Source organism: Typha latifolia, chromosome 11 (assembly GCF_019914945.1).
Source record: "Typha latifolia isolate L0001 chromosome 11, TyphaL0001v2, whole genome shotgun sequence".
Lineage (NCBI taxonomy): Eukaryota > Viridiplantae > Streptophyta > Magnoliopsida > Poales > Typhaceae > Typha > Typha latifolia.
The window spans coordinates 10,407,867-10,432,643 of NC_133096.1; the positions used below are offsets into that span (position 1 = coordinate 10,407,867).

A 24,777-nucleotide genomic window follows, 5' to 3' on the forward strand; every position below is an offset into this window, starting at 1 on the left:
ACGTAGGGCTCTTGTCAAACCTACAGGAGTAATGCGAGGAGGGCACTCATAGGGTACCAATACGTGCTAAATTAAAGAAAAAATTATCAAAAGACACCCACTTGCTTATCAGGCTTTAACCTTCAAGGCGACAGTGGGCTTGTTATTATCGCTAAACTCGGCGCTTTCTTTATGTACCATCGCCGAATTTCGACTTTTATGTCGGAGAAGTGGCGACTTATCGTGAACGAGGGAGATTTGTTTCCGCAAAATGGCGGGAAAACTAGATCGTTTTCCACGCTCCGGTCTCTACTTCTGGTCACCGCATCTCCTTCCTCGAGAAGCTTTCTAGGGTTTATATTTTTTCCTCCGCCTCTCAATCTGCCAAGCCCAATCCGCTGCATCTTCTCTTCCGCGCTCGATCCAAGATGCCGATCTACAAGATTAGGGGGGTCGATGTCGATTTCCCTTTCGAAGCGTACGACTCCCAGATCGTCTACATGGAGAAGGTCATCCAGTCCTTGCAAGAGGTTAGTTTTCTTCCACCCGATTCCACATGTTTGATCTCTACTCCTGATGCTTTAAGAACCTTATTTCGTCTCGCGGTGTTCGTTTCCTGTTTAGAAACTCTAAAGTTTTTCTTGTTCGCTTTTGAAGTAGGGAAGTAATCCCATTCCGTCTTGTTAATCTTTATCTTTCCGCTCGCTTTTAGATTTGTTCTAGATCTTCTCGGTTTGAAACCCTAAAGCTTTATTGTTATTTCTCTTTTGACGTAGAGATGTAATGCTTTGCTTGAGAGCCCCACGGGAACGGGGAAAACGCTGTGCCTTCTTTGTGCTACCTTGGCTTGGAGGAAGAGTTTTGGGGGCTTTTCAACTGGTGGTGGTGAAGAGAAGAGTCGGGCTTCTGGAAGTCAGCCATCCAGCAGTCAGTCTACGGAGCATCCTAGGTCGGATTCACCAGTGATAATATACACTTCACGCACTCATAGCCAGCTGAAGCAGGTTATAAGAGAGCTGAAGACAAGCAATTACAGGTTATGTTTCTTTTTCTTTTTCTCCTCTTTTGCAATTTAAATTTTTATATGGTGTGCTTATTGGCGTACTGCTGATTTCTACATTGGATGTTCTTGATTTTATTTTTCATTATTTATAATATACTTTTGCAGACTGGTTGAGATTAGCTTGATTCTTCATTATTCTGCTCTATTGTCTTGTTCTTCCTCCAATTTGTTTGACTTGATATACTAAACAGTGTCATGTCTTGGATATTCCATTAACATAACCTTTTGCTCCATCCAATTTTTCCATTTTTATGTCAACTATCTCCATCTTGATATTTTATCTGGAATCTATTCTGCCTGTTGGACATGCCAGCGCTGATATTTTCATTGTTTATCTTTTTTCCTCTCTTCCATGAACAGTGAGTTATTTCTTCATGATTAGTATTTCAAATAACTTTGACCTTTGCATGGTTGTCTTGACAAATGATTTCCAAGTTGTACCTAATGCAACCCTCCTTTTTTCTGGTTTAGACTGGTTGTTGAAAGATAATGCACTGACACCCTACTGTGGAGCTCCTCTTGTTCTTTGTTGATGAGAGATGCAATCAATAGTGGGAATAAAGGCTTTGTTGACATTTTATTATCTCTGTGTCTATTTCTTTTTTCAAAGTATGCTGGTTATAACACAGATTTGTAGCAACCTCTGGATTATTAACTCTAGTGATTCTACAAGCTTGCAGGCCCAAAATGACAGTATTAGGTTCTCGTGAGCAGATGTGCATTCACGATGAAGTGCGCCAGATTCAAGGTAGAGCACAAAACAGTGCTTGCCAATACGTCTGTAGAAAGCGCTTGTGCCGCTATCACTCCCGTGTTTCTGGTACTTGTGTTTCACTGATGTAATAGTTCATTTGTTGCAAGTGATAAACTTCAAAATTTTATATGACAATATCTGCTTCTTTCAAATAAGAACTCAGAACTTTTATAACTGATGTGCTGTGTTGAACTCACATTTTTGGACTATGTACTTTGCAGGTGTTAGAATACTAAATTATTTTGTGAATTTTTAGATTATGTTTGTTAACATCATCATATACTTTTTTTTCTCAAATTAATTTTTTTATAGTTACTTTTGTGTGCTTTTCTGTTGATTTGACACCTACATATGGCTGGTATATTGGAATCTCTGTTATCATTTCTTCTTGTGTCTGGCTAGTACAGTTTGTTGCATCAGTTTGCAGTGTATTATACTAGCCCATGTAGAAATTGTGATTTTAGTCCATATTTAAGTTACATTACCTTCTCTTTAGCTGTCTGACAATTTTGATCTTGCAATCATTTCTAATAACTACACAATGGGCCACTTAAATGATTGAAACACTTTTATGTTATAAAGGGAAAAATGATTACTAGGTTTGATTTTTCATGCTGTAGAATAATTGGAGTTCACAAGTTTGCTCAACATGTTGATAGATTGCTAAATGTGTTACTGAAGAATGTGGTCATCCAAAATGATTATCAGTTTTTCACAGTTCATTGATAAGTTATTTGACCCTTGAAAGGAAAACAAGTGGAAAGTTGCACTGATAAATTGATCTACTGTGATTCTGCTTAGAGGTTTTGTTCCATCTTTTCTTTCTCTCACTTCTAAGTCAATCAGAACTTTGGACTGAACTCAAGTGCTTATTATGGGCAAGTGCACTGCTAAGTTCTAACAATCAATTTGTGCTGTGGCATCTAACTAAGCAGTATATTCTTTTTAACTTTTACAATTTTGCATAATTTTTAGATTTTTTCGATCTTGCTAAACTAGAGATTTTGCTCCCTTTTCTTCTAATATGTGTGTGAATTTTTTGTTTTTGTTTTTGCAGAGTACATGAAGAACCATCTTGGACTTGGAAATGAGCCTTTTGACATTGAAGACTTGGTTAATATTGGAAGAAGCAAAGGACCGTAAGTCTTTAGAACTTTATCATTTGTATTTGATATCTGAGATTCCAATTTCAGCATAAAAGGCAATACTTCTTTTAGCTCACAATACTGAATAATATTATAGATGCCCATATTATATATCTCGGGAACTTCACAAGGCTGCTGATATTTTGTTTGCTCCATACAACTATCTTATTGATGCTGGAAAGCGACGCTCTTTAACTGGTATACCATGGAACAATGCTGTCTTTATATTTGATGAAGCACACAACCTGGTAATGGAAATTAACACTGCTTCTGCTTATAATTTGTTTTGTTTTGTTTTGTTTTTCTGCATCGATATTAGGTTGTTTCTTTGGCTTTGAAGCTAATGCATGTTAAGAAGTACCACAGATTTGAAGTTTGATTTTGTCCTAAGTTGGCTAGATCACCATTCCTTTTCAATTTCATCGTACTGTTTGATCTATTATGTGACTTATCTTTTTGGTACTTTGGTTTGTCAGAGAATCAGAGATGACCTCTAATTACATAAACATGCAGGAGAGCATATGTGCAGATGCAGCTTCATTTGACTTGCCTTCTAGTAGTCTTACTGCTTGCATTTCTGAAGCAAAACAATGTATTGACCTCTGCATAGAGAAGAGGACGACTGAAAAATCTGCTGAGAAGAAGCTCGATCCGGATAATTATGCTATTCTTAAAGGTGCCTCCACTGTGTATGCCAATTTGTATTCTGTATATATTACCTGCTTTTAATTGGATAGTATTGGACTGTTTGGTGTCCTGCATTTCAAGATGCTGCATATGTAGTCCTAAGTGAGAAACCTTCTCATCGAAGGTTTAGAGGCTATGTTTTGACATCCACTTAATTAAGGTGAATGTAAAAGGGGTTGCACAAGATCCCAACTTGGCACTTGGAAATGATACATCATGGAACCTATAAACTACAACCTGATTTTGATATTGCACTCTGAACGTGTAGATGCAGTTTTTCTAAATACATGAATCTGAAAAGTCCTTATTTATAGTGTTATGAAAGGTGGCCGCGAATGACGGGCAGTCACCCCAGCTAGTGCCAAGATGGTTTAGCATTTTTAATATATAAAAAATACAAAATAATTATATATGATATATATTATATATTAACATAGCATATATAAAATTTTAAATAGTAATTTACAATCATAGTAAAAAAATCACAAATTAACTATATATATATATATATATATATATATATATATATAGAGCATGACAACATATCCCACCATTTCTCCTTTCTGCATTGTGAACTCACAATGCTTAAAAAGAGAAGTAGTGAGTTCCCAAAATAGAGAGAGAAAAGAAGAAATGGGTTTTCAAGACAGAAAGAGAGAAAAAGGAGGAGAAAAAAAATAAGAAAAGAAGTGAAGAAGAAGAGGAGGAGGAATCTGAAACCTTTATACTCTCCATTTCTCCAGCGCACGATTGCGGCAAGCACGTGGCCTCTCTACTCTCACTTTCGTAAACCTCTCTCTTGCCGCCAAACAACAAGGCGGCCCGCCAAATGACAAACAGTGCCCTACTCGTCATTAGAAGGCCACCTAGGTGCATTGTGGGGGTGGCTAGCTCACTGCCCCACCATGGCAGCTGCAACAGCTGCCTTTAAAAACAATGCTTATTTGTTCTGTTATTAGCTTTATGCTTGATGATACACCATCACCATGTGCACTAACAGTCAGGTGAACGTCTCAGTTGCTTTTTTCTGTTCAAAAGAATGGACAGCATACTCCTCTATTATGCTGTTCGCCTGTTCCTGATAGTCGTTTGTGGTCACTGAAAGATTCTTTGTTAGTATCTTTTCTTGATCATCAATTATTAGTATTTTTCTTTTGGTCTTTTCTGGTTCTTTCTCCACCATGGTTCTTGCCTCCTGTTCAATCCAGCATAAGTATTATTTTAATTGCTTTGTAGTAACATATCTGTACATTCATTTGAATTAATTCATCCATTATGTTTTCCTTTATATAGATGGATCAATAAGATAGGTTAGTTTCTATTACTCTTCAGATGTTCTTCTCTGTCTGGATAAGTGAGTTTATCTGGTGATTTGTGATTGCTGATTTTATCAAAGCTAGGGAATCAACATAATTTAGCTCGCAATTATCATATATGGGTTCCTATTGGCTTTTTCTAAGTTTTTTTTTCCTCATATATTTGAGAAAATGTTTTGTTTCTGTGTATAACAATGATAATGTTGCAGCCCTTTTACAGAAGCTCGAGAAACGGATTGCTGAGGTTACTATTGAATCCAAAGAGTTGGGATTCACCCGACCTGGGAGTTATGTATATGAGTTTCTTGCTGACCTGAATATCACATATGAAACAGCCAGTATGCTTATCGAGACGATTGACAATGCTTCTCTGCTCCTTGAGGAGGGTACTGCTTTTGTTCAAATTTCTAAAAGCCCCAGTTTTTTTCACTGTTTTTCTTCTCTTTTCTGGTCTGTAAAGTTATGATTTACGAAAATCTGTTTCTCATAGCTATGTCTTACTGTTAGATTATTACAAAAGATGGTGTCTTTGTGCTACCTTATTATATATACCATGTATACCCCAATTTCCATGGAAAGTAATATCCTATATGTTTCTTACCTAAAATATTAGGTACTACATCTGAGACTGGGATACCAATCAAGTCAAGGGGCACCGTATGCAGACTAGAAAGCATAAGAGATATACTCGACATTATTTTCAGAGGTGGCGGTAAAGACCATGCAAAGTTCTATCGTGTGAGTTGTTCTTACATATTTTTAGTACTGTTAAAATCTATATATTTTTCTTTGGTCGACAGTTTTCTTTTTGTTTGTCTTTATTTTCTAGACATGAGTATATACACCTACTTTCTTTGGAATTTTCCATCTTCTGATAATTTAATATCTGAACCAACTATTGCTTTCTTATTTCAGTTTCATGTGCAAGAGTCTCAAACAAGTTCCACAAAAGGTGTGATGATTCTCTTTTTGAAGGTTACTGTCATATTTTTTTTTCATATTTTTGTTCCAGATATGCTCCTTGCATATTCATATTTTGACTATGCCTTTTTTTTTTTCTCTTTCTATACATATTTTATATGGATCAGAAAAGTGGCATTTTGAAATCTCTCGATACTGTACATGTTTCAGGTAATAGTGTTAATTGTGGGTGCTGAGAATGATTTGATATGCAAATATACAACTTAAGTGCCATTTGATTACAACATGCATCTATCACTAAACAATTAAATTATCTTGGAAAGAAAGGGTTAAAGATTGTTGAGAATCTCACAACTTGGTCAGTGTTATGTTTGGTGAAGGTGGAATGCTTCAGTTGAGCTTCTTTTATTATATATATTTGAGCTGAATTTTAGTTATGCCTTACCAGGCTTCTCTAGAAAAGCTTCTTATGTATTCAGGGGCAACAGTTTGATATTCCATCTGTTATGATTGTTTGGTTCCTAGTTGTAGAAACTGTAAGCATGCCCCCTTAAACTTGACGGGCCTTTCTCCCAACGAAGCGGGAGCTGCATATCCTGTATATGATTTACGGTCAGGCTTTCTCAGAAAGCTAACCCACAAGTGATCCACTGCCCAAGTACATCAGTGGTAACAAGCATCTCCTTATGACTTTTAACCTGATCTGCTGTCACTGATGCACTGGTATCCCAGATGTTGCAAATAGTTGATTGGTCTATTTTAGTTGAAAGCAACAAAATGCTTTTATTTTCCTGTGTCTGTACCCTGTCAAGCTTCATTGAATTTATAGTCTGATACTTGGAAAGTGATCATAGATTTTCCTCACAGATGATCTCTATGTGATTGTAGGTAAGGGTTCAAGGATACTTAGTTGGTGGTGTTTTAACCCTGGGCTTGCTATGCAAGAACTTGTAAAGTTGGGTGTCCGCTCTATAATATTGACATCCGGCACTTTGTCTCCCCTGGATTCATTTGCCACGGAGCTAAACCTGTAAATCTAATTTCTTACTTCTATTATTTTCTTCTGTTACTTGACGGTATTCTCTTTGTGACTTAATTATTTCTGTTATTGTAGAGAGTTTCCAATCAGATTAGAGAACCCTCATGTTATATCTGCTAACCAAATCTGGGTCGGAGTTGCACCCGTTGGTCCATCTGGTTATCCATTTAATTCATCATACAGGAATCGTGATTCGCTGGAATATAAGCAAGAACTTGGCAATGCCATTGGTAGGTTGAGATTCTGAATATTACTGATATCTAATTTGTCATCATTAATTGAATTATAGAAGTATATATATGGACCCAATGCAGTTAATTTTGCTCGAATTGTGCCTGATGGGCTACTCGTGTTCTTTCCCTCATACTATATGATGAACCAATGCATTGAGTGCTGGAAAAGTATGGTATGAAAATAGTTTTCTGCATTTGAAATTTTATACATGTAAAATGTTTCAGTTTTAAACAAATGTGAATCTCTTACAGAGTCATTCAAGATCGTCAGATTTCAATACTATTTGGGAAAGAGTGTGCAAATACAAACATCCTGTTGTAGAACCTAAGCAGTCATCATACTTTCCACATGCAATTCAGGTTAGGTTGAAAGAATGAACTTTTGTTTTCATTCTATTTAATCCATTCTAATCACCTCAGTATTTTCCAAGCTGTTTTACTAGCATTACTATTTTTCATCTATTATTTCACTAACAAGGACCAGTTGTCCTTCATGCAGGATTTTCAGGCAAAGTTACATGATAGTTCTACTTCTGGGGCAATATTTTTTGCAGTTTGTCGTGGCAAAGTCTGTCCTTATTTCTTCATCATTCTGAAAGTTAATGATATGTTTCTAGTTTACGCTGAGAGTTATAGCATTTCTTAATTTAAAATTTGTTAAGACACTGACTTCAGGAGATTGAGACTTGAGAGCATGCACTGCTTGGTCTATTTTGATATTTTGAGAATTCTCACTTTTGACGCTGCCAATACTACATCTTCAATGTGGAGTTTTTAGGAAAAGAATTTATTTTAAGATGCTGGAGCCTTAAGTGGCCTTACAATTATGTAAGACTGTAACCGAAAATGCTTTACGGTTAAACCATGATGGATGAAGTTTTATTCCTTCTTGTTGGGGATTCTTCTGCAGATATACCTGTCTTTTAGTACTTTATCAACTTGCTGCATATGTGAGCTACTTTCATTTAGCATCACTTAAAAAATTTTGTTCGTACTTTATCTGATTCTTTTTCATGGTTTCAGGTCAGTGAGGGTCTTGATTTTGCTGACCAGGCTGGGAGAGCTGTGGTAATCACCGGCATGCCTTTTTCTATGAAGACTGATCCTAAGGTTCACTTCCTTGTTAATGCTTGTTATGTAGTCTCTTGGAATTTCATGGCAGTATTTGAATGGACAAATGAAAATTTGTTGGCAGGTTCGTCTTAAGCGTGAATTCTTGGATCACCAGGCTTTATCACTGAATAAAGTCTCCATGGTAGTAAAATTACTCAAACTTATCTCTTGCTGTTATGATAAAGTCAATGTTTGATATTCATGTGTTAGAAGTGTGCACAGATAAATTAATTATGTTCTCTACACCTAAAGATAAGCAACAAAACATTGTTATTTTGTAGGCCTTGACGGGGGAGGAATGGTATACCCAGCAAGCAGCAAGGGCTGTCAATCAAGCTGTTGGACGTGTCATTAGACATCGCCATGATTATGGAGCAATAATTTTCTGTGATGAAAGGTGTGATCATTAGCAAGTTGTCCATATACTGGGAATTTATCTTTTAGCTTCATTTTCTTCTTGGCGTTAACTGCTCTAAGAGGTTAATATGTAAGTTTATATCAGAAATTGAGTGGTCTCTTCCATCTGGACTATTCTTACATCTAAAGGAGGTTTCAGATAGTTTCTATTGCTCCAATTTTGCTATATGTATTTTTAAGCATTTTCATTTCTTATGTGAATTTAGATAAATCAATTTTTTTCCTGGAATATACAGCATCTATAATACTTAATAAATAGTACAATTTATTGTTCTCATTTTTGTAAGTTACATTGTTGAGGGAATTTTCTTTCAAAAATCTGAACAGTGGATGGTCTGTTAACAAGGATATTATTGATCTAACTCCATTTAAAGAAGTAATAGTATTTTAGTCAGCACTTTCTCTCTCTCTCTCAATTTTACAATCTGGCTTCTCTATCGATCTTTCTTGTTAATCTTGCAATTTTCCACGTAGGTTTGCACAACAAAGTCGTCAAAATCAAATGTCATACTGGATCCGGCCATATACAAAGGTTATTTCTTGGATTTAATTTTGCATCTTTATTTTGCAAATGGCAAGCTTAAGTTTATTTGTCCTTGCAGTGCTACCAGAAATTCGGAGAAGTAGTCTTTACATTGACTAGCTTTTTCCGCGACAAAGGTTTTGGTTCTTTGAAACCAAATCGAGTGGTAAGCACTTGCAATGGTAAGAATGTCGTTCAGCCACTTTTTCTTTTTCTTGATGTCAATTGTTTGATGTTCTTAATTGTTGTCTGATAGTTGTGCAGTTGCTCTAAAATGTCATTTTTTACAGCCATCTAGTTTTTTTAATGGAGTTATTTGATTTTTTTTTGACAACCTCTTATAGAAATGCCGTGGGAGCTTTGCTGGTTTGTAGTACATTTTCAATTCAAGAAAACTTGTGTGTTATTTTGAATATTTCTTTTCATACTATGATTTAGGTGTATCATTTTGTTGGGGAGCCATTAGTTCATTTGTAGTACAGTTAGCTGTCTTGTAATTTTTCTTTTCAGTTTCTTGGATTTTTAGAATCAATCATTCCAATCTTGATTTAGTGCAAAACTTGGTTGTTATGTGTGACTCCTAATTTTGAGTTTCCTTTTCATTTGATGGTTTGACTGTAAGGACTTTGTCTATATCAAAGTTGTACCATTGTTCTTCCTTATTAGCAAGCCTGTATGATCTACAGTAGTGCACAGGCTGATTTTTTTTTTCCTTTTCACTTCTGCTTAGCTGTTATAGTAGAATGATTTGAGTGCATCGTTATATATGGTTCTATATCATTCTATCTCTAATATAAGCAAAACAAGTTGCTCTATCATGTGCCTAATTTGGCACATCATGTCTGAACTATGAAGACAATCTCATCTCTTGTACTGTTGGAAATGTTCTCTTCAAAATTTCAGAATGTCTAATGATATCCTAATAATTGTTTCCCCATCATTGAAGGGCCCTTTTGTTAATATGTATTTCTTCTTGCCTTGTGATTTACTTAAAATAGCCATTTAAAATCATGCTAGGATAGGATGCTCTATTTTTCCATCTCAATATTCTTTCAGTTGATTTGCTGATAATCTTTCCTTTTAAAGGTCATGCAAGCTCTCTACAATGGCATTTATAATGAAATATTGAAATGTGATTTTCCTTTTGGTTCATATAATTTTTTTTATTCTCCCCTTCACTTGTCCAATCCTCTTTCCAGTCTTACAGGGTTTCACTTTGCCATGGATCTCGGTATAGTGGATTCATGATATGGTTCAAAATTTTTAATTTAATATGAAACAAAGTTTTACGATTCTGACTAGTCCTTAGCCTGTTTCATGGTTGGTTACCTTCATTTAATCTTGGAACTCGGTTATTCTTTCTGTTTCTAGTAAACTTTATCAGCACTAGCATTGCAGTAAGTGACTCATCAAAATCTACAGCATTATTCCAAGAGTTGAGAACATTTTAATCAAATAGTTATACAGGACAATTTAAAATCCTACTAGGTTCTCTGCATTCGTTCTTTCCTATTCTCTTTCTGATCTAAGCTAGAAAAACTTATTTGGTAAGTGAACCTTCACTCCTCTGTACTCTCTAAGTAGTTCTCCTTACGCACTAAAGTTTTTTACATGTTTCTTTTGCAGATAAGTGCATTCTATCTCAGGACAAATCTTCATCATCAAAATATGTTACCTCTATGGTATATCTCTGATATGATATAATACAGATTATAAAAGTTCTATTGTAGTGCATTCTTTCATTTTCATGTTAACCTGAAGCATGTATTCTCATCTTCTCTTTCACTAGGCTTCAAATGCTGAAGATTGCTCCAAAAGGTCATCGTCAACATCATATGCAACTATCAGAAGCAACTGTCCTCAGCTATCTCACATAGTTCCTGCCAATCGCTCAACTCTTTCTAGCAGACACAGCTGTGCACTGAACTCTGAACAACCATCATGCAGCTTAATCTCACGACAATCAGGAGACCAATTTTGCTTGAGGAGCAACTCACAAGTTGAAACTAATGAAAGGAGTGATGAAGTGATTGATTTGACTGCTAATGCACCATATTGTAAACAACTGCCAATCAGTCTAACCTCACAGCACTTAGGAGAACCGTTTTGCTCTAGCAACAAATCACCAGTTGAAGATAACAAGAGGGATGATGAAGTGATTGATTTAACTTGTGATGCAGCACATTGTGAACGCCTAGCTGAGGATGTCGGGTCATTTTTTTCTGTTAAAAAGCAAAAGCTTTTGGAAAGAAGGCCTGATGCGGTTGATTCTGGGAATCTTTCTACTTCAAAGATGTTGAATAATGCTGATCCAAGCTTCTTACTAGAAAATTTTTTGTGCAATAGTAGTTCAGAGAGACGTTGTAAACAAATATCAAAGCTTTCATCTTGTGAATCCAAAGGGTTTGAGAATAATGGCAAAGATCGAAAAGCATCATATTATCAATTTGAGAAAAGTACCACTCAGCAAGTATCTGAAAAGAAAGAGGATATAAAGAAAACTACTCTTCCTAGTGGTGATGAGGAGTCCAGAGGTTCTACTTTCTTGATGCAGGTAGTTTTAAATTGTTATTTTTTTCTAGATGGCTTTTTATATAAATTTGTATGTATATGTATAATATTTCTAGATATGTGTTTATGCATGCATGTAAGCATATATTACTTGATAATGTTACTATCTTCCATTTTTATTTTTATTTTAATTTGCAAACATGAGGCTTTTACCACTCCATTGCTTTACTTGGCGATTAGTAGGAAATGCATTCTCATCACTTGGATATTAGGGCTTTTATCAGCTTATGGAGATGGAAGATATTAATATTAAGTGCACTTAAATTTATTGCTGAAATCCAGTACAGTTGTAGGCAACTAAGGCAAGCATCTCATCCCTATGCATTTGTTCCCTTATCTATCTTGATCATGAAATGTTCGCAATGGTAATATATTTATCATTTTAAGTATTGAATGCATATGTATTCTTACATGTGTCTGCATTCTGTATTACGCTATGGATTCCCTTACAGTCCACATACTGTGGCCACCTTTGAGAGCATTGATTTTTTGACCGGTGATGATTGCATATAGAAAACTGATAAGATTACTTCTTCTCTAACTAAGACAATATTGTTTTTAATTTTTATTTTTGTAGGTTCAAGAAAAACTTTCTATTGCAGAGTATAAAGAGTTTGTAGGACTCATGAAGGCCTTGAAATTGAAAACCATGAAAGTTACACCAGTTCTGGAGTCAATTTCAAGATTGTTCTCTGATCCAGGGAGGCATTTACTTCTTAAAAGGTACTGATTGGTTTTACAACAACATGTGTCTGCCTTGCAGCCAATCTCTTGTTTTCTTTTTGTCTCTTTTTGAAGACGTGAAGTCACACACATGTCAGACAAACACACACACACACAGAGTATTGCTCAGTGCACCAGTACTGACCTTGAGGGCCACCTAAAGATGAAACGCGAAGCTGCTATAAACTGACAATTATGGATGGAAATAAAACTTGGAGGTGAATCTTCAAACACACAAATATCAAGACAGAGACAGCCACATTTTGCTCTTCTCTCTTCTTTTCTAGTCTTAAGCACTCAAAGTTCTCTTGCAAATACACTCATCTTTGATTGAATTAGATGTTATAGAAACATATCTCATGCTATTATAAATTATTTATTCTTTCCTTTAACAATCGGTTTTTGATGGACTTTTGAAGCAATTGCAGTGCATTACTATATTCATCTCGTCATTCGCATTTTGAGCAGGTTCAAGGATTTTGTCCCTGCAAAATATTATCCAATCTATGAGCAGCTTCTTAAAACTCATGGTGCGGCAGATGATAGGTAAGTATTGCTACTTGAACTACTTTTTTCTGGCTATGTGCAAATTTCACATGTTAACTGAACTCACAATAGTACTTTCTGATGCTAGTAATGCTGGTAGAGTTTATGTTTGATTGTATCTGCTCACCATGCTTTATTATGATAATATAACAATTCTCTGGAAAGTGAATCATATAGTGGGTGCAAAAAGAACCTTACTGTAAAATTAAATTTCACACGAGTATACCAAATATGATTCGTGGATTGTCATGTGAACCTGTACATGGGTCATAGAATTACATTTTTCAGATGATGGTGATATTGGATGTTATGCGGCAGACATGATATGATAATTCCTGTTTTAACGGGTTAAAAATTGTGTTGTCTTTCTCCCATAATGTGGTATCAAAGCATATGAGGCTCTAAGTTTGAATCCTGCTGGACCTTTTTGCACTTTAAAAAATAAAACCAGCCATCTAATCCAAATCCACTTCTTGGACTTATAATTAGAACAGAAAAGATTAAAAATAATCTTTCTCTAATAACTTCAGATTTTCAGAGTAATTAGTGAGTCAATAGTTTATAATGGGAACTTTTCTTGATACTAATTGTAGAAAATTTATCAGCAACATTAATGTTCTCTTTTTCTGGTTGAGAATTGTATTAGCATAGGCCAGCTCTGTAGCACTGGCATTTGTCACAAGAATCTGCATCTTGACATCTTGTGCTCCATTAATTTGCTTACGTTTACACTTTTCTCTTCCTTGTAAATTCGGCTCACTTGCTTAAACGAAAACATAATGACAATTATCAACACTACTTTTTTAGTGATGTAGCTGTAGTTTTATGGTTATGTGTACATTTTATGTTCTGTCTGTTGATTACATCTTATTGATGCATTCTCCTGCAGATGATAAGGATGGAGTGCCCTCTCAATATAATCTTATTTGAAATGCTATTCTTCATGCCCTGTCCTGCCTGCCAGATGGATTCTCAAAGAGCTTGAGAACAAAGAGTTCGGCAGAATATAACCAGCAGGCAAGGCAACTGTAAATTATGCAATCAGGTCTAGTTGCAATAGTATGGAGTTTTTGTGTGACCAATATAAGGAAAGTACGTGACAACCCACTGCAGATACTCAAAGAGTGAGTAGATATTTACAGAGCGAAAGGCACTATTGACAGTGCAATCGCAAGTCACTCTATGTTATTTGACCAATATACCCTTGCTCTAGCCTTTAGCCTCTACACACTCCAATTTCTTTACAGGGTATTTTTGTCATTTGCCGCCAATTTATTTTGTATACCACAACCAATCACAAATACATCCATATTGCTGATTGACGATTGATATGTTACATGAGCAACTTATTGTCTGGCTGTGCAGGTTTCTTGCTTCATTATGTGCAGTTTCAGACATGGAAGATTCAATTATGGTGTGAGATTGAAGAATATGGATCTCTTCAAAATGTTCCATCCAGATTGTTCAGGCTTTTGAGTCGCGTTATATATTAGTTGCATGTTATAAAGTAAGTTATGATATGCTTTAAGGTTCACAAATGTAGTGACACTTTGGTATGCAGATTCTCATTGAAATGCCTGCTCCTTGACCATACCATCATATGCACTTGGTCAATGGTTAGTGTTGTTTCTGGTTGCCAGAGGAAAGCATCATATGTTATATTTTCAGCCTATTTAGGCTTTAACAGAATCAACAGCTCAAAGCTGTTTATGATATGTATACGGGACGCATCAATGAAATAACAAATATTTATGCAAATATGAGAATACCATTTTTTTTATTATTATTGAGAAGTGCGATTAAATTTTTTTAAATTTTTTTTTATTATCTAATTTCTGCTCCAGTGTTGCTCGAAATGTGATAATTTTAATTCAAACTTGATAGTAAATTTAGGCTCAAATTTATTTTTAATTTAAAGCTCGATCAGAGCTAGGCTCAATCAAGCTGGGCCCGGTTGCCCTCGTTACAGACCTGATTTTATAATTCACCTACTAGTCTGTTGAATTAGATACGTTTGCACCACTGGAAAGAAACCCGCAGCATCACTGTCTCTGTCTCTGTCGTCCCGTTTACTCTCTTCCTCCCTCGTCTTTCTTGTCTTCACGAGCAATGTCCGCCAAATTCCAACCAAACTTGTCGCTCGTCTTACCATGAATCGTCGCCTCCAAATCTTGGGTTCCTCCAAGGTTCCATTTCAAATCTCAGACACCAGCCTCTCTTTCGCTTGCCCTCGTTTCCTTCCCCAAGAGCGCAAAACGACCAAAGCCCACTTCGAATCCCGTTTCTCTCCTCCTATCCCATTGGTGGAATTGCTATCCGAGCTTAAAACATCTCGTAATGTCCTCTCGAGTTCAAGATCCTCTAATATCTCCTCACAGCAACCTTATCATTGCCGTGATTCAAATTACCATGATATCGTGGGCCGTTATATGGGTTGTGGCGGCCCTTATGCAGCTGAAAACCTCCATCTTGAGCTTGTCAAGAAAGGATTTGATTCTGACTTGTTTTTAACGAACAATTTGGTCAATTTATATGCTAAAGGTGGAAACCTGGAAGGTGCACAACAACTATTTGATCAAATGCCGGAGAAAAATGTGGTTTCTTGGACTTGCTTGATCACCGGTTACACTCAGAGAGGTTTTACGTATAAGTCTTTCTTGTTGTTCAGGTTGATGGTATCTTGTGGTTATCAGCCAACACAATTCACTTTTGGCATTGCCCTCAGGGCTTGCCAGGACTCTGGCGTGGACGGGCTGTGCTTTGCAACACAAATCCATGGACTAATTCTGAAAAGTCGGTTTGCTTTGGATAGCATGGTGTGCAATGCGCTGATAACGATGTATGGGTCTTGCTGCTTGGGTTCAGCCCACGAAGCTCAACGAGTGTTTGATACTACACAAGTTAGGAGTTCGATTACCTGGAATGCTATCATTTCTGTACACTCTAAGAAAGGGGATGCTTTTTCTACTTTTGAACTGTTCTCAGAAATGCAGCATGGTGATTCAGGGTTGAGTTCTAAACCGACGGAATATACCTTTGGTAGTTTGATTGCTGCGACTTGTTCCTCTTCAAGTTTATATCTTCTTGATCAAGTGTTTGCGATGGTCTCAAAGTCTGGCTTCTTGAGTGATCTTTACGTCGGCAGTGCTCTGGTTAGTGCATTTGCTAGATTTGGTATGCTTAACAAAGCTAGGAAGATCTTTCTAGGTATGGATGGGAGGAATGCTGTTTCTATGAATGGGTTGATGGTGGGCTTGGTCAAGCAGGGTCTTGGTGAAGAAGCAGTTGAGGTTTTCAAGGAAACAAAGGAGTCAGTTGTTGTAAATACCGATACTTATGTGGTATTGCTCAGTGCACTTGCTGAGTTCTCAGTAAAGGAAGAAGGTAGGAGAAAAGGGTGGGAAGTTCATGGGTTTGTGCTTAAAACTGGTTTAGTCAACTCTAATGTTGCTGTCGGCAATGGGTTGGTCAATATGTATGCCAAGTGTGGAGCCATTGATGATGCTTCTAAGGTTTTTGCGCTTATAGCCATGAGAGATCAAATCTCATGGAATACACTGATTGCTGGTCTTGATCAGAATTCTCACTGGGAAAAGGCATTGATGAATTACCGTATGATGATACAAAATGGTATCATGCCATCAAATTTCACAGCTATTAGTACCTTGAGTTCTTGTGCAAGCTTGAGACTTTTACCTTCAGGCATGCAGGTACATTGCGGTTCTATTAAGTTGGGACTTGATTTGGATGTTTCTGTTTCAAATGCCCTTGTGGCAATGTATGGACAATGTGGTACTTTGCCCGAGTGCTGGAAAGTTTTCAATTCAATGTCTGAACGTGATCAGATTTCATGGAACTCAATGATAGGAGCACTGGCCACTTCGAAAGCATCTGTGGCTGAATCAACAGAGGTTTTCCTAGATATGATGCGAAATGGATGCAACCCAAATAGAGTGACATTCATAAACTTTCTTGCTGCTCTGTCTCCACTATCAGTTCTTGACTTGGTAATGCAAGTTCACGCTATGGTGCTCAAACTTGGAATTTCAGAGAACAATGCCATAGACAATGCCCTTATATCATGTTATGCCAAATCGGGTGATATGGATTCATGTGAGTCTCTGTTCACTAAAATGTCTGATAGGAGAGATGATGTTTCTTGGAATTCTATGATTGCAGGATACATTCACAATGGGCTGTTGCAGAAAGCGATGGATTTTGTTTGGCTCATGATGCATAGTGGCCAGAAAATGGACTGCTTCACTTTTGCTACGGTTCTAAGTGCATGCGCCTCCATTGCAGCATTAGGACGAGGGATGGAAATACATGCTTTTGGAATAAGGTCATATTTGGAATCGGATGTTGTAGTGGAGAGTGCACTTGTTGATATGTATTCCAAGTGTGGAAGGATAGATTATGCTTCTAGAGTTTTCAGAATTATGAATATTAAAAATGAGTTCTCATGGAACTCTATGATTTCTGGTTACGCAAGACATGGACTCGCTGAGAAAGCTTTGGATATTTTCAAGGAAATGCAGAGTGCAGATCAGCACCCAGATCATGTCACCTTTGTTGGGGTGTTATCTGCTTGTAGTCATGCTGGATTGGTGGAGAAGGGTTTAGACTATTTTGAGTTGATGGGGAACTATAGTTTACTTCCTCAGATGGAACATTATTCATGTGTTATTGATCTTCTAGGTCGAGCTGGCAAGCTGACTAAAATGGAAGAAGTAATCCAAAGAATGCCTGTGAGACCTAACATTCTAATATGGAGGACTGTGTTAGTTGCTTGTCGCCGACTAAAAGATGGTTTGAGGACAGATCTAGCTAAACAAGCATCCAAGATGCTTTTAGAATTAGAACCTCAGAATCCTGTAAATTATGTTCTTATATCTAATTTGCACGCCTCCGCAGGGAGTTGGGAAGATGTGGCAAAAACCCGGGCTGCCATGAGGGGGGCCGCAATAAAGAAAGAAGCTGGTTGCAGCTGGGTCAACTTAAGTGATGGAGTTCATGTTTTTGTAGCTGGAGACAGATCACATCCGAATACTGAAGAAATTTACGCCAAGCTACAAGTTCTGAATCAGAAGATGAAGGATGCTGGTTATGTTCCTCAGATAGAGTTTGCTTTATATGATCTTGAAGTGGAGAACAAAGAAGAGTTGTTGAGCTACCACAGCGAAAAGCTTGCAGTTGCATTTGTTCTCACCCGCACTTCAGCACTGCCTGTAAGGATCATGAAGAATCTTCGGATTTGTGGTGATTGCCACTCTGCATTCCGGTACATTTCGGAGATAATTGGACGACAAATAATTTTACGAGATTCTATCAGATTCCATCATTTTGAGAATGGAAAATGTTCGTGCGGGGACTACTGGTAAGAGATTTGATCTGTGGTATCCAATTAAAAGGTGTGATATAGTTCATGGATGCTCAAAGTGAGAAACTGAGATTTCAGGTGCATTGAGTTATTCAGGGATTCTGTAACTTGGCTCCATGTGATTGTTGGCTTGTGCTAGTGAAGAAGTGGAATTCCTATTGGACAAAATTACAGCAGCAGAATATCTTGTAGAAATTGAGATTATGGAGTGAATGAAGTTGTCCAAAGATTTTAAGCTTGCCGCATTTGCTCAACAAAGAAGTAGAATCAGTATTGGACAAAGTTAAAGCAAAAGAATCTCGTAATCACTATCCATATGGACCCATTGTTGGTGCTGGAGTAATATTCAGTTCTTTAATCCAACTCCAAAACTAGAAGCCCGGGAAATAGTTAAACTATAATTCCTTAAATCTGGTTCTGTTGGCTTGCCGGAAAATTTTCAGACAAAGATGGAGAAGACTAGATAATGCAGAAGGGTAACAAGCGGAGAAATGTACCTAATCATCAGCACCCCTGGAACAACATCAACCATGCGCTGTTGAACTGAAGATCAAACTTTAATTTCTTTAAGCAGCTTTGTTGTAGGTTTCTGACTTGATCACAAGAACTAGGAGGATATGAGTCAGCCGTCGGAGAAATGTTGCACCTTTTCTGCGATTGCACCTCTGGATTGTTAATTCTTCATCATTATACATACACATGAAATTTTCGGGACATTAGAATGTTCATTCTCCAAATAAAAATACAGTTCTACCAAAACATTAGGCATTTCGATCTCATCACTGGTGGTGCTTCCTATTTGTGGTGTCAATTGCTATCATGCATTAGTTTGTATTCTGACAGGAGAATCCACTTTCTGATTCCTTTCTTTAATACCAACTAAAGGAATATGATTTGTCGAGAACTTAATAATGAATAAATGAGCAGTTATATTTTATAAAGTTCTATAAATGAGTTACAAACTTGTGTCACTTTTTCCTTCTGATTCCAAACATCTAACTTTCCACTTTATAAAGGATATGAAGTAAAAGAAAGCAACTGTTTCTACACTTTGCCATGAAGCGATTATTAGAAACGTAGAACAAATATTTATACAGCTAACTCAAACGCACTTGATTCATAGTTCAGCAACTGGCACATCAATACAGCTGAAGAATATGTACTGCAACATCAAACTGGCTTCCCTTATCGAGTTTACGACAAAATCACAGCCAAGGTGAAGAGTAGATGGGGGTGATCACAGACTTGACTTGAAGGTACTTCTCCATAGCATCCAATCCTTGGTCCCTTCCAAATCCACTCATCTTATATCCACCAAATGGGCAATCTGGATCGAAAGCAAAGTAACAATTGACCCAAATAGTGCCAGCTCGAATCGATCGTGAGACTCTGTTTGCTATGTTCAAATCCTTTGTGATGATTCCAGCTGCTAGACCATACCTTGTGCAGTTTGCTCTTTCTATTGCTTCTTCAATTGTTCTGGATAAAGATTATTTGAGATTATATAAGCAACTTATGAATGCTGCACATTAAACTACATAGATATTTGACAGTCAGATGCAACTTTTTCAGCAATCTCTTCAAATGAAGTGAAAAAAAGGCTTACTTAAACTTCATAAGGGACATCACAGGCCCAAATATCTCATCTTGTGCAATCAGCATATCCTCCTGGCAGCATTATTGAGTGTTGTTAAGCATACTAGTAGAAAATTAAATTTGCAGGAATATATCATGTATACATACCAGTAGATGAAAAATAAAAATGTAGTAGAGCTGTAAGTGATCTTTCTCTCTAATTACCTTTACATCAGCAAAGATAGTAGGCTCAATGTAGTAACCTTTCTCGCGGCAGGGTTTTCCTCCTGTTAGTAGGGTAGCTCCCTCTCTTTTCCCATGCTCAATATATCTAAGAACTCTTTCAAATTGCGTCTTATTAACCTTCAGATGAAGGGGGAAAAATTAGTAAGATGAAGACAATTTTCGAAGAGTTCAAGGTTAGAAGTGTACAAGTAGATCTAATAAATGTCCAAGTAAAACTATCTAATAAACTCAATTAATTATGAAGCATCTTTTATTTTTATTTTTTTCGTTTAGGTTCATTTAAAACTCGTCAACAAGTAGAATGGAAGAGATGATTAATTACCTGAGGACCTTGCTGAACTTGGGGATCAAAAGGGTCTCCAACCACCCAACTTTTGGCACTCGCCACAGCTTTCTTCACAAATTCATCATAAATTCCCTCTTGAACATAAACACGAGAACCCGCTACGCAAATCTCTCCCTGAATATCCCCACAACCATCAAACTTTTTTTTTTAAAAACTCATAGATAATCAAAAATAAAAACTTAAGTTGTTAGATAACAGACTAATAATTTATATCTGTCTTTAAGAAAATTATTCTGCTTGGCGTTTTACCTTGTTAAAGAAAATAGCTAACCGCGCGAGATTAACAGCCATGTCAACATCTGCGTCGTCGAAAATAATGAGAGGAGATTTTCCTCCAAGTTCAAGTGAGACAGTCTTCAGATTGCTCTTCGCTGCGGCCTCCATTATTAGGCGTCCCACTTCAGGAGACCCAGTAAAACTTATCTGAGAGCAACAAACAAGAAGGTACATAGAATGAATTTTGAGAACTAAACAAGTGAAACAAACTCTAGTAGGTATTCAAACTTTACTTTGTCTACATCCATGTGAGAGGAAAGGGCAGCTCCTGCAGTGGACCCAAATCCATTGACAACATTGAGCACTCCATCTGGAATACCAGCCTGCAGCATGAAATTAAAATAATGGAAAGTTTACCACTCAGTCTTTTGCTTTCATTATTATTAACACTCTACCCTACTACAAGTATTTATTATTTGACCTCCTCTTTTAATTTGCCTTGTTGTCCTCTCCCATAGACAATTTTATCTGAGAGGTATTTTAATTAAAATTTTTTTAACTCAGGATAATTTTGAGGATAAAAGCAAAGGAAAGGAGGTGTCAGAATGACAAGAGTTATACCTGCTTAGCCAAATGAGCATAGAATAGGGCGGAGAGCGGCGTCTGCTCCGCCGGCTTAACGATCATGGTGCAGCCGGCGGCGAGGGCCGGGCTGACCTTCAAGAAGAACATGGTGCTCGGATAATTCCATGGAATGATGTGGCCAACTACACCAATCGGCTCTTTTAGACTGTATCCTTGGTACTCTCCTGCAACCTTCAGTGTATTCCCGTGTATCTTATCCGCTGCGCCGGCGTAGTATCGTAGCAGATGTATGCAACTGGGGATGTCAACGATCTTTCCCATGGTGAGCAGTTTCCCTGCATCTATGCTGTCCAATGCTGCTAGCTCTTCTATGTGTTCTTCGATCAGGTCTGCAAATTTCATCATCAACCTTCCTCTCTCCTGATCATCCACTCAACCAATTAATAGCTAAATAAATTAAGAAATGAATCATAAAATCGCGAAACAGTGAACATATATAATAATAGAAAATGAGAGCTCAGTGAAAGGACGAAGAGATCGGATCATACGTACGTATCCAGACATCCTTGGCCATTTTCCATGGTCAAAAGCTTCTCTCGCCGCTTTCACGGCTAAGTTCACATCCTCCACGTCTCCCTCTGCCATTTTAGCTATCACCTCACCACTCCTTGGATCTATCGTCTCAAACGTCTTCCCTATAAAATTCCAAGAAAAAGAAAATTAAATAACCATCCTTAATCACTACAATTTTGATCTCTATTGATTTTAATTTTTAGTAGAATAAAAACATACAATTTATTTATTATATTATCTAAAAGGGTTTTTCTAATGTATACCATTTCAAATTTCATATTTAAGATACTCTTGTTCCAGAGCAATATGTGCAAAAAATATTTAAAATATAGGTATCTATACCAAAAGAGAAAGAAAAATTGAAGGATTAAAAAATAAAAAAAAAAGACTATAGTGCTTTGAGATGTATAAATATAAATATCAACTTTAGAGAAATATATACATAAAATATGGCAGTGTGTGACCTTTGTGAACAAAGATTGCTACGTCCTAACTAATTCACCCAGAATGTAAAGTTTTAATTGCTGTCGCTCGTCATGGACAAAGACTTAGTTCATTGACGTGATTTCAAACTTTTGGAAAGAGGGATAGGTCCCTTGGATTGCAAGACTTGTCTTGATTTTGTCCTTAGAATACAACAACTAAAATATTGTTGACAATAAGATGGATGTCTCCTACTTGATCTCTATCTCTTCCTCTTGAAATTTATGGTACTAAATGCAGGATTAGTTGGTACCTAAATCTATGCGTTTAATTGTCTGATACCCACCATTGAAAGTGCATCCAATTTCATTAAAAGCACCCCCATTAAAATATATCCTAAGTTTTAATTTTTATTATTATCATATATACACTTACATTTTGTTTTTAAATTTTTTAATACCTCATAAATGCTTTCACATTAGTTTTCTTAACTATAGACGTAAACTAAGTTGACTATCTAGAATAAGTTTTTTTTATTTTTATGTCAAGGTAAAAATAAAAGGGAAATCATATCTTAAAGTCAAATGATAGGTATTTAGGCATTATAAATTTTTATTGTTAGGTTAAAATTAATTCTAGAAAAAAAATTATATATGAGAGCTGAATGATAAATATCTATATAATAAAATATGAATAATGACAGCTCTAAAATGTAGAGTGTTTTTAATAAATTTATCATAAACTGACAAGATTATGGATCTTGGGACAGTAAAGTGTCATTAAACAACTATCTTAAAAGATTTTCTAATCATATTAAAATATATAGAGAGAGAAGTTTTCTTTCACGAATATTAGAGCTTAAATCAAAGATATTCTATTCAAGCCATAAACCACCCACACCATCAACATCTTCAAAAGTATATATTTATATATATATCAGCCATAATATTGCTGATAGTTTTTTATGTAACTTAAAATCGAACACAACTTCCGAGGGAGAAACTTATGGACATAATATATACATAGATAAATATTTTTATCAGTTCAATATTTTAGGATCAGATAAAAATACTAAATTATTTAGAAATAAAATACTAATTAGTTTAGCATTTTTATTAAGACTGCGATAAATTAGATCCTATTAATAATAAGTTTAAGGAGTACTATTTTGGTAAGAAAAAATTAGAACAGTATTAATTTGTTAAAAGCTCCTGTAACTTAAAAGTCAAAACACAATTTCCCAGGAGAAAGTTACAGACATAATATATACACACGGCGACAACGTGAGGAAAAGAAAACAAAGAAGATAAGACTTCTCTAGAAGGGAAATCTACATATATAAATTATTAAGGAGTTGGGAGTCAACGCAACAATGTAAGAATTAAGCAAGAAGAGGGCAAATCTAGATTTGTCTTTGAGAAGATTATCACTCAACTAATTGAATTACTCATGATATTGTGAACAAATTAAGTATCAAACTTTGTGTTCATCATCAGAGTCTATCAGACAGAGAATATTGATGTTATTTTGGACTTGGTTTTACTTCTTCTACTTCTACTTGTTTATTATAGATTATATAGATTATAGATTATAGTTCATTTCCTATGATCTAGAAAACAATACAAGTATGAAAATATAAATTTTTTCAAAATAAATATATAATATAGAAAACTAGTTAATCTAAAACTGCTATGATAACATACTAGAAAATTGGTTAATCTAAAAGTTTAAATTATTAAAAAAATAAAAGAGAATAAATAGGGAGGATTTATTCTTTGTATTATATAATTTAGAGAAGAAAGAAGAAGAAGAAAAAAAAAAAGTACCAGAGAAGGAATCCACGAACTGGCCATTGATGAATAGCTTGGTGAACTTTATCTCCGGTATTGTGAAGCTATCCTTGGAGCTGCCGTTGCTATGGTTAGCCATTGAGAGAAGAATAAGAGGCCGGATAAAGTTATTCCCCCTCAAAAGTTATCCCTCCCTTTATCTTCTTTCCTACCTTCTCTCTTTCTCTCTCTCTCTTTTGGAGGTTTTGGAGGAGGCAAAAGGGGTGGTTTCTTGGGCTTTTATGGAGTTCGTTTCGTGCTTCCCAAATATTTTATTTATTTATTTATTAAAATAAGTTTCTTTCATTTCCAATTAGAATCAATAAAAAAAGTCAACACCCTTACACGTCTCATTCATACAATGCCGTAGAGTTCCTCTTATATTTTAGAATCGTATAACGACATAGAGTTCATTAGTCTTGTTAACTTTTATTTGTATTATTTTGGTTTTATGTGATTTAAAATTAATATATAAATTTTTTTTAATCCAAACTTAATACCGAAAATGTAATCAAATTAAAATTATTATGAGAAGTAATTTTCCCGCAATAATAAATATTAAGATGTCTAAACT

The 24,777-nt window shown here is 36.1% G+C and overlaps 3 protein-coding genes across 4 annotated transcripts; 2 read left to right on the forward strand and 1 right to left on the reverse strand.

Moving 5' to 3' along the window:
• The first annotated feature begins 180 nt into the window (after positions 1-180).
• LOC140798345 (regulator of telomere elongation helicase 1 homolog) lies at positions 181-14,788 on the forward strand. 2 transcript variants are annotated; one of them, XM_073152174.1, is made up of 25 exons: positions 181-509; positions 756-1,015; positions 1,723-1,862; positions 2,854-2,935; positions 3,039-3,189; positions 3,455-3,617; positions 5,154-5,330; positions 5,558-5,682; positions 5,860-5,896; positions 6,754-6,895; positions 6,980-7,134; positions 7,219-7,310; positions 7,390-7,497; positions 7,637-7,705; positions 8,161-8,247; positions 8,333-8,392; positions 8,532-8,647; positions 9,142-9,199; positions 9,270-9,372; positions 10,817-10,872; positions 10,980-11,744; positions 12,339-12,484; positions 12,953-13,030; positions 13,920-14,154; positions 14,396-14,788. In XM_073152174.1, exons 1-24 carry the CDS (start codon positions 408-410, stop codon positions 13,921-13,923), a joined length of 3,276 nt encoding a protein of 1,091 aa, XP_073008275.1. In that variant the 5' UTR covers positions 181-407; the 3' UTR covers positions 13,924-14,154; positions 14,396-14,788. The 2 variants fall into 2 exon arrangements, with proteins under 2 accessions (XP_073008275.1, XP_073008276.1); XM_073152175.1 differs by having other exon boundaries at positions 13,920-14,047.
• A 265-nt stretch (positions 14,789-15,053) lies between these two features.
• LOC140798213 (putative pentatricopeptide repeat-containing protein At5g09950) lies at positions 15,054-19,189 on the forward strand. The gene has a single exon (XM_073151984.1). The coding sequence runs from the start codon at positions 15,181-15,183 to the stop codon at positions 18,409-18,411; it is 3,231 nt and encodes a 1,076-aa protein (XP_073008085.1). The 5' UTR covers positions 15,054-15,180; the 3' UTR covers positions 18,412-19,189.
• A 133-nt stretch (positions 19,190-19,322) lies between these two features.
• Positions 19,323-24,419, reverse strand: LOC140798214 (aldehyde dehydrogenase family 2 member C4-like). The gene is made up of 9 exons (XM_073151985.1): positions 24,201-24,419; positions 21,931-22,073; positions 21,415-21,798; positions 21,087-21,176; positions 20,827-21,000; positions 20,554-20,691; positions 20,211-20,348; positions 20,017-20,078; positions 19,323-19,889 (listed from the first exon to the last, which is right to left on the reverse strand). Exons 1-9 carry the CDS (start codon positions 24,301-24,303, stop codon positions 19,616-19,618), a joined length of 1,506 nt encoding a protein of 501 aa, XP_073008086.1. The 5' UTR covers positions 24,304-24,419; the 3' UTR covers positions 19,323-19,615.
• Positions 24,420-24,777: the final 358 nt, after the last annotated feature.